The sequence below is a fragment of the Eulemur rufifrons genome, chromosome 24 (assembly GCF_041146395.1).
Source record: "Eulemur rufifrons isolate Redbay chromosome 24, OSU_ERuf_1, whole genome shotgun sequence".
Lineage (NCBI taxonomy): Eukaryota > Metazoa > Chordata > Mammalia > Primates > Lemuridae > Eulemur > Eulemur rufifrons.
The window spans coordinates 24,591,384-24,607,877 of NC_091006.1; the positions used below are offsets into that span (position 1 = coordinate 24,591,384).

Below are 16,494 nucleotides of genomic sequence, written 5' to 3' on the forward strand. Positions count from 1 at the left end.
AATAATAAACCCACATTACTTTTTACCTAATGAAACTAGCAGCTTAACTACTTTTTAAGGAAATTTTTTTTTCTGGTTTTTACAATCAGGTGACCTTCAGATGGCAGTGCTTTCATTTGAAAAAGATGACGATCGTAATGGACACATAGATTTCATCACAGCTGCCTCAAATCTTCGTGCCAAAATGTATAACATTGAACCAGCTGACCGTTTCAAAACAAAGCGCATAGCTGGCAAAATTATACCTGCTATAGCCACATCCACTGCTGCAGTTTCTGGCTTGGTAAGTTCATTATTCTTTGAATAAAAATGTTCCTTTTTCGTTGCCACTTCCCTGTCTTTCCCATCAATACCAACCCCAACCAGTCACTCAGAGATATTAGGGGAAGAAGGAAGGATAAATACTAGATTTTATAATATAAAATTTGAAGTTATTTCAGAAAATAGTCATCTACATTTTGAGATTTTCTATACCTAAACATTTTAACATAAAAAGTAAGCTCAAGATAGATTATAATTTTTCTTACAGGCAATAGTCCTCTCAGTCATCTTTATAACCACCATACAATGTAGATGCTCTGTTTTGTTGAATAAAATGAACTGCCTTAATCTTTACTCTTTATGATTCAGAATCTTTAGTATGGCCCTAGTTATACCATATTATGTCATTACTCTGGAGGTATTCTTAGAAGCTGTATAGTTACCTGTTCTTATATTAAGCGATATTAGACTGTTATATTTTTTTAGTTCTAGCATCTGCTTTCAAAGTAGGGAAATTATATTGTCAAATTAATGTTTTTTTTAATAATTTTGTTGACCATGTATAGAGTAGATTGAAAATTTGAAAGTATAAAATATGCTAAAAGTGTAGAGGCTTATAAATAAGAAATGTACATTATTCTAGTTCTGTAGCTGCTTTTACTATTCACAGAGAAATGCTTGAGTAGAACTTGGGAAAATTGAGATCAACTCATGAATAGTTTTAGGCTGTCTATATAATCAGATTACCTTGTTTTATCTAGGTTGCCTTGGAGATGATCAAAGTAACTGGTGGCTACCCATTTGAAGCCTACAAAAATTGTTTCCTTAACTTAGCCATTCCAATTATAGTGTTTACAGAGACATCTGAAGTAAGAAAGACTAAAATCAGGTATGTACGAAAGTCTACTACTTCTCTTGTATGATGAGAATGAAATAAAATATTTTAACTTTTAAAAGAGAAAAATGGTTTCACCTTCTTTTCATATATATATATATATATATATATATATATATATATCTCCTTGCCATTACTTCAAGATCAGATTAAACTTCATCTTCGTGAAGCATTTCTGACTAAACTAGCCAAAGAACTCTTACAGAACTTGATCCTGCCACTCTATTTAACATTATGGTTTCATCTATGTCTACCTAATCCAGATGACTTAGAAGTATTCTAGTATCTAACTATGAATCATGAGATCTAGAACTAATTCCACGAGCTTGTGACAAAACAAAGCAATTCCCTAGGTCTCTGTTTTGCACTTTTTAGATTGGCAGCAGCCAAAACTTGAAAAAAAACCTATCTTGGCAAGGGTGTGAGAAAGCAAGCACTCTCTTAACATTGCTGACGAGGGTACAAAATAATATAATCCATAATAAGGGAAATATAGCACTGTATTTCAAAATTGCAGATAAATTTGCACACATTTCAAATTACATATGTATAAGATTATTATTCTGGCATTGTTTATCATACCAATGATTGGAACAACCCAAGTGTTTAGTAATAGAGGACTGGAACCTCCACACAATGAAACCTATGCAGCTGTTTAAAAAGAGAGAGAAAACTCTCTCTCACTAAGACATACTGATTTATAATGAGATACTGTATGGATCAACAAAGTGCTGATAAAAGTGGTTACCTGTATGATGTGATGGTGAAATAAGATTATGGAAATATTTTAGAAGTTGTATTTTCCTTTTTTCCCCCATGTTAATTTCTAGCTAAATAACAAATAATGGACTGCTGGTTTTTTGTTTTTTTTTTTAATTATCAGTAAAAGGAAGAAAATTTAAATGTTTCTGTTCTGAATATTTTTCTACAACAGAAATGGAATATCATTTACAATTTGGGATAGATGGACTATACATGGAAAAGAAGATTTCACTCTCTTGGATTTCATAAATGCAGTCAAAGTGAGATACTTTTATTGGCTTGGGTTATTAGCTTTGAGTATGGTTTCTGTTTAGTTTTTATCCTTAACTTTATTGGAAATTAAAAATATTTTTTAGCACAAGTTTGCTCTTTTTACTGGCCATAAAATGTCATTTATAAACAATGTTAAGCTATGGTTGGGTAAGGCTTTGATTTTTTTTTTTCTTTTTTGGGTATTGACTTTTAGGAGAAGTATGGAATTGAGCCAACAATGGTGGTACAGGGAGTCAAAATGCTTTATGTTCCTGTAATGCCTGGTCATGCGAAAAGATTGAAGTTAACGTAAGTATTGAACATTATATGCAAATAATTCAAATGAATTGAAATATAAGCTGGACACATACTGAAAAATTAAAATATAGAGGTTATTGAAATTCGGGTAAAAGCGTTACTCTTGTCTAACGGCATTAATGAAGACAGTGAAATTGCCAGGTGAAGGCCAACAGGCTACCTCTGAAGTGAGATTGACAGGATTACAGTACCCTTGTGAATTTATGGTAGTTCAGAGTCAGCTCTTCAGTTAACAGATTTAGAAACCTGATTTGGTCAAGACATTTAAGTGAATCCACTTCTTAAGTTGAAACATATAATTACCTGGCTTATAAGGCAGGATTAAAACAAAAATGCCAGATTGTTATTTTTATTCATTTATGCAACAGATTTTTCTTAAAGGCGCCTACTGTGTACTAGGTACTGTTCAAAGCATTGGGAATACAGTACTGAGCAAAATTCTTTCGTACTTGAGTTTGCATAACTAGATAAGTGTGTCAGATGATGGTAAGTGCCATGGAGAAAATGAAGAATAAAGGGAAAGGAAATGTGGGAAGCTGGGGCTGTTGAGTTTCTGTATTATACTGAGTAATCTAGGTGTTCCCTCTGTCTATGATATTCTCACCTGGTATGGTGATATTTGAGCAGAGACCAAAAGGAAGAAAAGGAACCAAAAAGAGCCATAGGCTTTACAGTGGTCTACAGGGCCCTAAATGATTGGGTTCCCAGTTACCCTCTAAGTTCCTTTCCTGTTTCTCTCTCCCTCGCTTACAATATTCCAGCTATACTGGCCGCCTTAATTTTCTTTGAACATTCCAGTCATGCTCCAGCATGGGACCTTTGCTCTAGTTGTTCCCTCTTGTTGTAACTCTTTCTGAGATGGTGAAATAGCTAACCCTTACCTTTAATCTTTGCACTTCCTAAAGAGGCCTTCCTGAACCCCATTTAATACCGCAACCTGTCCCCAACCCTAGTCTAGTATTCCCAAACCCCTTTACTCTGCTCTACTTTCTCTCTTCTGTATGCCACTTATCAGTATCTTAAGACTGCTGTATGTTTTGCTTATATTTTTTGTTTGTATCTGTCTCCCACCACCCCCCACTAGAACATAAGTTTCACAAGGGCAGGAATCTTTGTCTGATCTGGTCAGTGTTGTATCTCAAGTGCTTAGACCAATACCTGGTACATAGTAGACATCAATAAATACTTGTCATTTGAATAAGTGCATCCCTACATAATGGTTATCTTTAACATATCTGTTGGCTTTGCCTATGATTATCACTTTTAAATTATAATCCAGTCTTAATTATCTATACCTGAAAAAAATAAAACTATTATATAAAAGCGTTGATTTGCCTTATATTGTTTTTCATTTGGGTCCCTAAGTATTTTTGGATAAATTAAGAGTAGTAGTTAGAATTCCTTTATTGTACACTACCTAGATGATAGTGGAATGTATGGTCATGAGGTGGATTGATCAGTGGAATTTAAAATTCACTGCAAATAATTAACGAAAGTGCTTTTGACAGTTGGCCAGCATGATGAAACATCCAGCATGATAATGTTTGTGAAGGGTATTTCTCATTTTATTGCATTACTCATTTAGCAGGTATTTATTGAGGTATTTATTAAGTGCCTGGACACCTTAGGTCAGTCAATGGGATCATGGTTAAGAGCATGAACTCACCTTTAGAAAGACCTTGGTTCACATCCTTGCTCAGCCACTTAGTTGTTTTGTCACTGGAGTAGCTTTTGAAACTTAGTTTCTTATCTAATAGGATGAGATGATTGTGCCCATAGTTGTTAGGCATTAAAATAATATTAAGGACTAATAGTGTAATGGCATATAAGAAGTATTCCATAAATGTTACCATTGTTAATATTTTATTGTCATATATCTTCCAATAGCCCTGCTTTCAAGGAGTTCACAGTCTGCTAAGGGAAATTGACATGTTAATTGATCATTAAAATGTTACTGAATAATTACTATAATAAAGGTTTTTTTACAGAGTACTTTGGGCACTACTATAACCTCTAGTTCAGGGTAGATTGCATTTGAGCTACCTTTGAGGAAGGACTATTCTAGGCAAAAGCAACAACTTGTGTAAACACATGCAGCTTAAAAAGAGCATGCATGGTCTGTTTTGGAAATTAAGTATTTTAGAATGACTCATGAGTAAGGTGATAATGAATGTTGGAAAAATGAGAAGCTATATATGGGACAAAATATCTTTGTAAAATGGATAGTTATTGAGGATTAAATAGATTATATAGTTCAGAGCCTAGCATGAAGTAGGTATACAATATATAATGGATAACATTATTAGGCAGGAATATAACATCAAATTTACATTTTAAGAGAATGCTGGCAGCAGTGTAGTTTAGAGGTAGAAGAGAGACTGAAGGCAGCTAGCTAGAAGCTAATCCAATAATCTAAGGGGTATATAGATGATGACTTAAGACAGTAGCAGTGACAATAGCAAAGATGAATTGATTTTTCAGTAAATAGGATAAACTATTGGATATGAGGGCAAAACTTAAGAATGTCTTTTACTGTGGTGTTTCTATCTTGCATTTTAAGATTTAAATCTGGCTTGCTTTTTTACTCTTTATTTACAGAGAAATGCTTGAGAATGTATGGTATCTCCAAATTTTATAGGGAGTATAGAAGGAATTAATTTTTTAAAATCATTGCTTATATTATGGGAATTTTTTTTGTCTTTTCATAAATGGTCTGTCTTCTTTGTCATAGCAGCAGTGGTTCAGATTGATTCATTGTTAGGTAAATGAGTGTCTTAAGTTCAGAACCTTTAGTAAAGAAAACTGAATACTTGAAGTGGATACTAAATTTTAACATAAAGTCTAGATACAAGTCCAGATTTTCTGGATGGCATTAGTCAGCAAATCATTCTTTTATTTTACAGAATTTACCAAAATATTCATCTTTTCTTATTTTTCTTAGAATGCATAAACTTGTGAAACCTTCTGCTGAAAAGAAATACGTGGATCTTACTGTGTCATTTGCCCCAGACACTGATGGAGATGAAGATTTGCCTGGGCCTCCAGTAAGATACTACTTCACTCATGACACTGATTAATGGAAGTTGTCTTAAGGTTACTCCAGAACTACTTGATTTTGAAAAGAATGCACTTAATTCAGAAGCTAAAAAAATCAGCTCATAATATTATGGATTTCTCTTTGATGAAGCCTTAATTTAAGGGAAACATCAGTATGAAACTACCCTGAAAAATTGTAAAACATTTTGTAGCATAGTATACACTTGTCTAACAGTTCACATGTGGCTCTGATCACAAGCAACTTTGAACTGGAACGCCATTTTATAAGACTTAAAGCAGATTTGTGTATTTACCTGTTTGGATAAAAAGAAGGAAAAAATATTTATGACCAGAGGAGATAAGGATCAAGAAATTGAAAGTAACAAATGGAACTGTCCAAAAAGTTTAATCCCATTTTATGAATTGGTTTTGTTTGTTTAGTATTTGAAGCCCATTTTTCTACACAAATAGTGGCACCCTGCACCTGTCTAATGAGTAGACTTTGAGAATTTAATACCGGTATAAAGGGTAAGGATGGTAGTGGTGGATGAAGAATAGACATTTTAAATTGTGCAGTTAGAGTTACTGTCCTGTTACCTTTGCTAGTTTAATGAGAGTTTGTTATATCACTGTCTCCCAAAAATCAGGATTTTTGTTGATAGCATCATTGTTGTAAGCCATGAGCAGTAGGTCAATGGACATGTTAACTTGGATTAAATATTAACAGTATTATATGGACTCTGACAACCCCTTTAGATAATCCATGAATGTGAACAGATAAATGTGACTAATAATTTGATTTTTCAGTATGCCTTCTAATGTGGTGATTTTATTTATTTAAAACTCTAAACCTGATTGTCATAGTATATAAGACTAAAAGGTTTTGCGAAGGGAGTATCCTTAGAAATTAAAAAATCATCACTAGTAGGGTCTTGATTTTTTTTCTTCCAGAAACCTAATGAACAGAAAAAAAACTTAAGATTTTTATTTTAAAGGGAAGCATTTTATTTCCCATCCCCAGAAAGGGAGTTGACAAAGATAAAAATTTATTTTTTTAGGTCTTTATTGAGAGAAACTTTTTGTTTTCTGATATGAACTATTGCAGATGTTCATATAAATGCTTTTATTAAAATGATGTAAACAGTATTCAGCACTGTAAACCCAGTGAAAACAGCAAGTGATTCTTTTATTACTAAGGCTATCATGCATTCTAAAGCAATCGGCATTTTATAACTGTAGGAAGTCATTTCCCTCTAGCTCTTTTCCTTCTACTCCCCTGTTCAGACCCTAGGTATTTTGATAAATTAAAAACCAGATGTATATCAGTGTTACTTCAATTTCGTATCTTTTTATACTCTGTAGTTTTCTTTTATTCCATTTACAAATAGTTTAAATTGCTTTTTTAGTGAGCATGGTTTCTTTTGTAAAAATATCATCTAGTTTGGAAAATATATTTGGGAGTGGAGAGTGAATTTATTTGTGTGATTAAAGGATAATCTATACATTGGGAGCTGGGGAAAAGTGGACGGGGTGAGTTTAAAGAAATGGCTACCTTTGAAATAAGCCATTTTTTGTTCACCATATCCTACTCTCTCTAGTTGTGCAAATCCCAAGTGTAATACTTAAAATTAATGTTACTTAAAATTGAATCCAGGAATATCAAGACTCAGTGACTTGGAACTTTAGAGGATAGAACTAATAAAAGGACTTGTATGAGAAGGCTTTTTTCCACTTTCACTTTGTTTTGTGCTCTTTGAAAGTAATTGATATTTTCCAGGTAGCCATCGAACAATCCTCATATATGATGTAATAGCTTGCTTATATTTTGTCCAAGTCTCCACATCTTTTCAGAATTAAATTTAGAACCATGCTATCAATTCACATTTATGGATATCAATCCTTTAGCAGATATGAACAAAATCAACAAGGATTAAGTTCATTTTGTGATTAAACTTATAATCATTTTGTCCTCACTTTTTTTTTCCTGTAGATAATGGTTATTGCCATCATATATTTAGTTCTAGTAAGCTAGAAAGCCAGGGTGAAGCTAATGATGGTTCTTCTTCTTTTATCAATTACTGTACCATGAGATCACCTTTGGTGATTGAAATACCAGGTGTAAAAATTAATGATTTGATTTTGTACAATTCCACTGAATAATTTTTTACTTATTAAAAATAAATTAAGAAATTTGAGAATATCTTTGTAAATCATGTTCCATAGTTGACTCTAGAGATTCTGATCCTGCTATTCATTTTGTGAGTAATGTTGCTTTGGTGTTTCCTAATTGTCAAGTTTTGCAATCATGGAGATACAACAGTCACTGATTGTGGAGGGACATTACTTCAAAGAGGTTTTGGCTCCTGGAAATTCTTTTAAAACAGTTGGAGAGAAAGTCGTGACCATGTAAAACCTGTATCTGTTAAATCCTGGACTACTAGTTGGGGATTTCTAACGTCCTTTCCTTTTTGGAGTTCAAAACAGTTACGTTACTTGTCTGTAAGTTCCTCATAAATTGTCCCAAAGGTAGAACTTGGAAATAAATATGGACCCTTTTTTTATTTTTTTACCTACTATGGCACACTCTGGTGGTAACGGTGACAGAACATTAAAAAATCAACTATAAATATATTTAGAATCTATCATTTTATAATTAGTAAAATGAAGACAGAATGAAAATTGTTCTCTTGAGATCTTGAAGAAGAAATGTCTTTACCTAACTTTTTCAGCTATAATGAACATAATTAATTCATTGTGCTTGTAAATATCTAATCATTTAGTATACAATCTCTAGGTATGGGTTTAACGATTTTTGCTTTTCACAGATTTAAAAACAAAAATCAGAAAGTTGAATTCATAGGGATCAGTTGATAATCTGTGTTCATTTTTCTCTTTCTACATCTTAGTTTTTTTTTTTAATTAAGAAACATATCTTCAAACTTATATTCAGAAGAGTACATAAAATATAAATATGTGGTTTAGAGAATAATTTTAAAGGAACTATTTATATAACCAGCAGTCAACTTAATAGAACACACTGACAGCAGTTCAGAAACTCCCCATGTAATTCCTTCCCAATCACAACCAGCTCCCCCACACACCCCTTGGTAATTATCACTGTCCTACTTTTTATGGTAACTATCTCATGTTTTATAGTGTTACTATATATGTAAACCTAAATAACAGTTTGCTTGATTTTGAATTTTATGTAAAAAGATCAAAGAGTTCTTTTGTGGCTTCTTCTTTCATTCAACATGTGATTCATCCATGTTGGTTGCAGCTATACTTCATTCTTCATCATTGCTGTATAATTTACCTTTGTATTATTATACCACCATTTATTCATTCTGTTGACGATTAGGATGTTTTTAGTTGGGGGCAATTACAGTTCCACAATGAACATTATTTTATTTTATATATCTCCTGATACAAATAAGATATATATATCTAGGACTAGAATTGCTTGGTCGTAAGGTATTCATATCTTAAATTTTATTAGATGATTATGTTATTTTTTCTAAGCACTAGAGATGTCCTATTTCTCCACATTTTGGTCAACACTGGTAGTAACATTTTTTATGTTGCCAGTCTGGTGGATATGCAGTTGCATCTTACTGAAATTTTACTGCGCCATTCCCTAATTACCATTGAAGTTGAGCACCTTTTCATAAGTTTACTGACCATTTCAACTTACCCTTTTGTGAAGTGTCTTGTCAGGTCTGTCACATATTTTTTTGTTGTGTTGGACATCTTTTTCTTCATTGATTCATAAAAGATCTTTATAAATTCTGTTTTTTATTGACTATATAGTTGCAAGTATCTTCTCCCATTCTGTAGCTTGTCTTTCCCCCTCTTTATGATGTTCTTGGGTAAAAGAATTTATTAGTGGTTAGGTACTGAGAAGTATCAATCTTTTGTTTTAAGATTAGAGCTTTTTGTGAGTTTTAAAAATCATTCCCTACCCTAGGGTCATGAAGATACTCTTCTATGTTGTCTTCCAAAAGATTTAGTTTTCCCTTTCACATATGAGTTTTGTGTATGCTAGGAAGTACCTCACCACAATTTACTGCAAAGTCTGATTTTTTTTCTGTCTTTTCTGCAGTGCCACCAAAGTCATGTATCATATCCATATGTCTTTATGTCTCTTTCTGAATTTTTTCTGCCTTCTTTTCTATCCATGTGCTAATATACTGTCTGTGTCACCATGGCTGAAATATTCTTGATATTTGGCAAAACAGGTCCTCCCAACTTACTGTTCTGTTCGTGTCTTGGTTATTCTTAGCCCTTTGTATTTTCAGTTCTCAAATTTCTAATTGCAAACATGCAAATCTGTTAATTTTGCAGTTTCCAATTGTCTTGCTGAAATTTTCAATCTCTTACCTACTTAATCATGAAAAGCATAATTATTTTATAGTCTGTGTATAATAATTCCACAATCTAAAACCCTCCTGTAAATGTTTTTATTTTTCTTTTGTTTCTTTTAGTCTTCATTCTTATTATCTTATTTCCTTTGTGTGTGGTTATCTTTAATTATTTGCCAATGTTGTACTTGAAAACTTGAAATAATTTAATGCCCAGGATGATATTTTCATCCTCTAGAGAGTTTTTTGCTTCTGCTAGGGTACCTGGGCATTAGTAATTTAGGGTCATTTTGATCTCGTTTCAGAAATTGAGATTTTTCTGGGCTGTCTTTGTGACTCAAAGCTGAGGTACAGACTGTGCTAGTGCTCTTTCTTCACCTTACTCCTAGGGTGCAACCCTTCAGGGTTCCAAAGTGTGAATTAGAGTTATCAAGGGCCCTCACCTATTCACTGGCCCTAGACTCTACCTTTGAATACTTAGTCCCTTATCTCCATTCAGCTTCTCAGTAGTTTCTTGCAAATCTGTAAATGTTTCCAGCACACAGTTGTCCCAATGAAGGATTCACCTTTCTGAATTTCTGTCTTCTCCCACATACCAACTTGGTTTATTATTCACTTCTGTATCTTTTAATTCTTAGTTGATTGTGTAAGTGGTTCCCAAATTGAATGTTCATCAAAATCAATTTAGAAGTTTTTTTATGAAGAAAAAATATTTATGAAAAAATATCCCAAGCCAGGCATGTTGGCATGCGCTTGTAGTCCCAGCTACTCTGGAAGCTTAGGCAGGAGGATCTCTTGAGCCCAGGAGTTCAAGGCTGCAGTAAGCTATGATCACACCACTGCATTCCAGCGTGGACAAAAAATAATAATTAAAATAATACAGAACTTTTTAAAATATCCCTGAGATTTTAATTCAGTAAATATAGTCTGGGGCTAAGGAATTAGTATTTTTAAGGAACTCTAGATGTTTATAATCAGTCTGATCCTGATTGTGAGACTGTTGCACTTGTGAAATAAGGTGATGATAAAGCCTTTTGCCATCTTTGTAAGGAGTTATGGGTTGATTTTGAGTTATCAAAAAGATGTTATCAGAGAAAAACATGAAAATGGATAAATTTTATTTATTTCCAGTAACAAAAAATGTGTGGTATAGATTATTTCTATTGGAAAAGGGCTTCTCCAAGTACATTTTATGTCCCTGGCTTCCAGCTTGATAATTAAAATGACTTATATTTGATAAATTGGTCAAAGCAGATTTCAGCAAAACCTAGTGGGTTTTCTTTGGAATTGGTAGGATTTAGGAAAACTGGAGAATCTGCTGTGGAAGTTGTATAGGAGAAATGTGTTTAACTGAAGCCTAGGAAAATAAAAACTGTATCTAGAAAGTACTATGTTTTCAACTTTTATCAGTGCTCGGGAATACATACACTAGAAGTTACCCCCACAGCCATAGTCTATGGTTTCCCAGTGAATTGATTTCATTCTGATAAGATGATGAAATTGTATGCTACAGTGTTTAATTCTGGTGTCCAAGTGACTGACTTGGTAATCAGGATCAGGAGTATAGAGATAATTCTCTAAGAGTAAGATCTTCCTTTGAAAATAAAAATTACCAAAATAATGTGAAGGAGTACTTTTCACATTTTATTTCATGCGATGTGTGGATTTTTCTTCCAGCTTCTCACTTCTCCCTTCCATGTTGGGTTCTTGGCCTAGAAATTGTGGGTGGAAAAACTTGATTAATTAAAGAACCAGTATCACAGAACAAGGTTTTGTTTATTTTCAATGTGAGTTGATTTTCTTGCTTGTGTGTGGAACATCAGTGGTATGGTATGTTGCCCAGGCTGATCTCAAACTCCTGGATTCAGCCTCCCAAAGTGCTGGGATTATGTTCTTGCTTTCTGATATTAGAGAGAAAGCTAAATGCTAATATGGATTAACAAAGATTAAAGAAAATCTCATTTTCTTTTAGATAGTATTTTATTGTAAACTACATTAACTTTTTCCAGATCTCCAGATTTGAACCCTTTAGGTGTTCTACAACTCAAGACAAATTAAAGCTGAATGCCCTGGCAGTCTCATTGTGCCCCAACCAGCTATGATTCCAAATTCCTGAAACAATTTTAGGGTTTCACAAAGTTTCCTTAGAACGTCAGCATTATTTGTCAAGATAAGTTTGGACCTTTTTGTAGCTTTTCTTAGAAAGTTCTATTCCATTCTCATTTTCTTTCCATCTTTCTGCTTTTGAAAGAAAGTATGTTACTCTAGAGAAGATATTCTGATTATTTGAAGTCTTCCTCTATGTACCCCTCCCTGTTCCATCTGCTCCATTCCACAGTCCTTATAACAAATCTGAAATGCAAGGAGGTTGAGTAATTTGTTCTTGATCACATAGCGATAACAGTCTGGTTGTCTGTTTCTAAAATCATTGGCATTTTACATCAACAGCCCATTTTCTTTCTTTCTGTTGTCTATTTTTTTCTTTCCTGACCCTGCCCTGAGGGTGACCCCTAGTCCAGGTGCTGCACTGTGACAGTGGCAGTGGCAGCATGGGCATCTAAAACCCCAAGAGAACATTCATCCTTCTGGCCAGAGAAACCAGTAAAAAATGAGCTTGAGAGGCAGTAAGAAGAGTTGGAATTACTTTTTTCTCTTTCTTTTCTCTGATTTCTTTAGAGAGATTTGTCAGCCACAGTCTCACAGAATTACATGACAGCACAGGTGGCTACAACACTTAAGAAGCCCCATCTCTCTAGCTAGAAAACCAGGAAAAAAGACTCTTGTTGGCTGGAGAGTGTACAGGAAATCTTGGAGAGGTGAGAGCTGAAAAAAAGCATCCCTAGGTCTGTGTATGAAGTGATACAAGTTGAGGCTTACTTCTGAGCCATGCATACACAAAACAGATAGCAAAGGCTTTGAAAACTAAACTGAGATAAAAACTACTGCCCAGGTCCCAGGCTAATAATTCCTGAGATGTACAGACCAGAAACAGCATAACAGAAGCTCTGAAAACTGAACTAATACTGGAATGGCTTCCCATAGAAAGTAAGACAGAACTGGTTCACTTTAATCAGAATGATGACTTGCTTTAAAAAAAATGCTCCAGAGGATTTTCACAAGACCCAGAGGCTCATGGATATAATGTTCAAACTGTCCAAAGTACAATCCAAAATTATTTGATATACAAAGAGCCAGGAATTACTTGATACACAAAAAAACAAATATGACCAGCTCTCCGGTTCTTAAGGGAAGAGACAACAGATGCCAACACTAAGATACCCAAGATATTGGAATTAGAAGACAGAGACTTTAAAGCAGCTATGTTCCATGAGGTGGTTATAAACACTCTTGAAATGAATGGAGAGATCTTTTCAACAAAGAAATAAAGATTATAAAACCAAATAAATTTTCAAAATGAAAAATAAAATATCTGAAATTAATTCACTGAAATAGGTTCAGAGTTCATCAGGTTGAAGAGTAATGACACCACAAGAAAATGTTAAACTTTGGGGGGCAGAGAACAACAGAAATGATAAAAATCTGGGTAAAAGACTATTTTCTCTTAAATTGCTTAATATATTTATAACTATTGAATGCAATATACACCAGATGTGTGAACAAGGTTAAATGAGACCATCCAGCCCCCATCAAGTCACCAGCTGTTTACAGTCATGTGACACCAAATGAGACTATCAGAAAAACTGCCCAAATGAATCAACCCAAATTTCTGGCCCACAGGCTCGTAACCAGAAACAATGGTGGTTGATTTAGCCATTATGTTTCAGGGGTGGTTTGTTATACAGCATTAGATAACTGAGATAATGTCATTCATGGAGGAGGCAGGTTACATTGGGTTTTCCTTCCTCACAAAAAATTTTTTTATTTTAGAGACGTTACAGGAAGTTCTCTGTTCTCAGGGTGGTGGGGAATAATAGCTCATTCCCAGAAAATTCTGTTAGATGGTCTTTCCCTGCACAATGCCCAGGTAATGTATTATGTTGGTCCTATCTGCAGCAATGTGTTCATCCCTTGTTATATTTTAAAAGAGATGTTTAGAAATTAGACAATGGACAGAAAAGGTCAAAGATGACAGTGGGAGAGCTACAAGAACCAATATAAATGACAGAAAAAAGACTTAGAGGAGACATTGTGGCCATTTAAAAATGTTTGATGACCTTTTACAGAACCTGTATTGAGCCAGGTGTGGTGGTGTGCACCAGTAGTCCCAGCTACTTGGGAGGCTGAGGCAGGAGGATTGCTTGAGCCCAGGAATTTGAGACCAGCCTGGGCAATATAGTGAGACTCTGTCTCTTAAAAAATAAATAAATAAAAATTAAAAAGCTGTATTGTTTAAAGCCACAAGTTGGATTATGTAGAAGTTAAAGGAAGAAATGTTTCAGACTCAATATTGACGAAGAATTCTCTAATATGAGAACTGTCCAGAAGTGAACTGTGCTGCTTCCTTCAAAAACCAGTGAACAATTTTCAAACAAGCTGAATGGTCACAATTTAAGAGATGTTTGCTGTACTGAGTTGCAAGTGACTCCTCTGCAGATAAGACACTACTTGATAATTTTTTGAAGTTCCTTCAGACTCTGAGTTTTTGGGAATTTTGTTGTTGTTATTTGGCATCATAAGATTCATAGTCATGTTTTAAGAATTTGGACTTTTAAACTTGCTGACATATTAATTAGTGAGACTTTCTATATATGCCCTTGATGCAGGCAGCCAGATGAAGTTGTTTTCCCTCATAATCTGTAGGAACAGGGACCTGTTTTATTAACTGAAATCCAACAAGCTGGAGATATTTTCTCTCTCCTGCTTACAGCTTGCCAAGTCACCATGTGTGCGAGGAATCATTGCAAAGGATAGAAACTATTGCATCCAGCCTGGCGTGCTCTGCCAAGAATTGGACTGCAAACAGAGTCAGTTTCATGGGCATGTGAACTGTGCAGTTGTACAGGGCCCCAGACTTGGTTAAATGGTCTATCATAACTGTTTTTGAAACTCTTGATTTATGAACACAGGGCCCACAGATTCTGTAGATTGTCCTAACTACAATCTTTATGTGTAGTTCCTCCCCACCCACTCATTCCTTGTTATCCTGCAATCTGACTTCTGTCTTTATAGTGGACTAAAACTTCTCTCTCTCATATCATCTGTTGCCTAATGACCAATTCCTATAGTTTCTCCTTAATCCTCATTTATTTTATCCTGTCTGGAGCATCTAATATTGTTGACGGATCACCCCTTTAAATCCCCTGTTTGGTTCTCATTAATCCATATGATTACAGTTTTCTCATATCTCCGAACTTCTTTGATAAAGCGAAGTAGAATGACAGAGTGAAGCTAATAGTCACGATACATGCGTGCCTCAGGGTTTTTCATTCTCTGGAATAGGTCCATACTCTATTGACAATGTATATTGGTACTCCCTTATTTTCACAGACTCAGTGACAAAATGATTTCCAAATGGATAAACATAAAGGCTGAACTACAGTTCCTACCTGGCTGGTATTACAAATCATATGCAGAGTTTTGGGATTTTTTTTTATTTTCCTTAATACAGCAATGAAGTGAAGAACATACCAAGATTTTTATCTGTTGAATATATAAATGGTCTTAAATTTCCTCGAGTCTCCTTCACAAAATAATCAATGACGCTGAAAAGGTTTGGGAGTGTTACCTGTTTAAAGAGAGAGGAAGAGAAGGCTCAGTGTCCCCTGGGTAAAGACAGAGTAAGAGAAGGCTCAGTTGGAATTTAATGGAGATTACTGTGTATTTCCTGATCTCCAAAAAGCATGTCAGTATCTCACTTTGATGACTTACTGAATGACCATAGTTTTACCTATCTGTGTGTCTTATTTCTCCTTTCTAATTGACCATGTGTCAATTCACTGTTAAGTAATTACCCTTTGCCCATTTGAAATAAGTAGGTATCTTGTTCTCCCTTAGTTAAGGCTTAAGAAGGTGACTCAAGTTCAGCCATGAAATGCTTTCTTCCTGAAATTTGAACTTCAGTAGAGGAACAAGGAAGGGTAGCAGCTTCCTAATCAGATGGTTCTTAGTACAAGCAACTGCTTCCTAGTCCTGAATGAAAGTTTGCTAACCTTCTAGTCATTCTATGTCCTGATAATAAATTTATTTTTGCTTAAGTTAGCCATAACTAGAGCTGGGTGTGGTGGTTCACACCTGTAATCCTAACTACTTAGGAGGCTCAGATGGGAGGATAGCTTCAGTCCCGGAGTTTCATTAAAAGGATTTGTTCTATAAAATTGGATCCAGTCAAAAGGCTGCACTAAAGGATCCAGAAGACCACATGTGGCCCCAAGGCTGCAGGTTCCCCATCCATATTTCCATACGAGTAAAATCGGGTTAAACCTGAATATCCCAGGTAACCCTGAAGAGGAACAAGAATTCATGAGCCAGGTGTGGGCCATGCACCTGTAGTCCCAGCTATTCAGGAGGCTGAGGCAGGAGGATCGCTTGAGCCCAGCGGTTTAAGGCTGTAGTGTGCTATAATTGCACTTGTGAATAGCCACTGCACTTCAGCCTGGGCAACATAGTGAGACCCCTGTCTCTTAAAAAAAATTAAAAACAACAAAAATA

General features: G+C 34.7%; 2 protein-coding genes across 2 annotated transcripts in view; one reads left to right on the forward strand and one right to left on the reverse strand.

Moving 5' to 3' along the window:
- UBA6 (ubiquitin like modifier activating enzyme 6) overlaps window positions 1-6,553 on the forward strand; it is a 60,434-nt gene extending 53,881 nt beyond the window's left edge. The window contains exons 29-33 of the mRNA XM_069456835.1: window positions 90-283; window positions 1,023-1,150; window positions 2,091-2,178; window positions 2,385-2,479; window positions 5,430-6,553. Coding sequence (XP_069312936.1) covers window positions 90-283; window positions 1,023-1,150; window positions 2,091-2,178; window positions 2,385-2,479; window positions 5,430-5,565 — 641 coding nt within the window. The 3' untranslated portion in view covers window positions 5,566-6,553. The remainder of the gene's footprint in view (window positions 1-89; window positions 284-1,022; window positions 1,151-2,090; window positions 2,179-2,384; window positions 2,480-5,429) is intronic.
- A 4,981-nt stretch (window positions 6,554-11,534) lies between these two features.
- The window catches only part of STAP1 (signal transducing adaptor family member 1), a 31,778-nt gene continuing 26,818 nt past the window's right edge, over window positions 11,535-16,494 (reverse strand). The window contains 3 exon segments of the mRNA XM_069458168.1: window positions 11,535-11,558; window positions 11,560-11,597; window positions 15,475-15,571. Of these exon segments, the coding sequence (XP_069314269.1) occupies window positions 11,535-11,558; window positions 11,560-11,597; window positions 15,475-15,571 (159 nt within the window).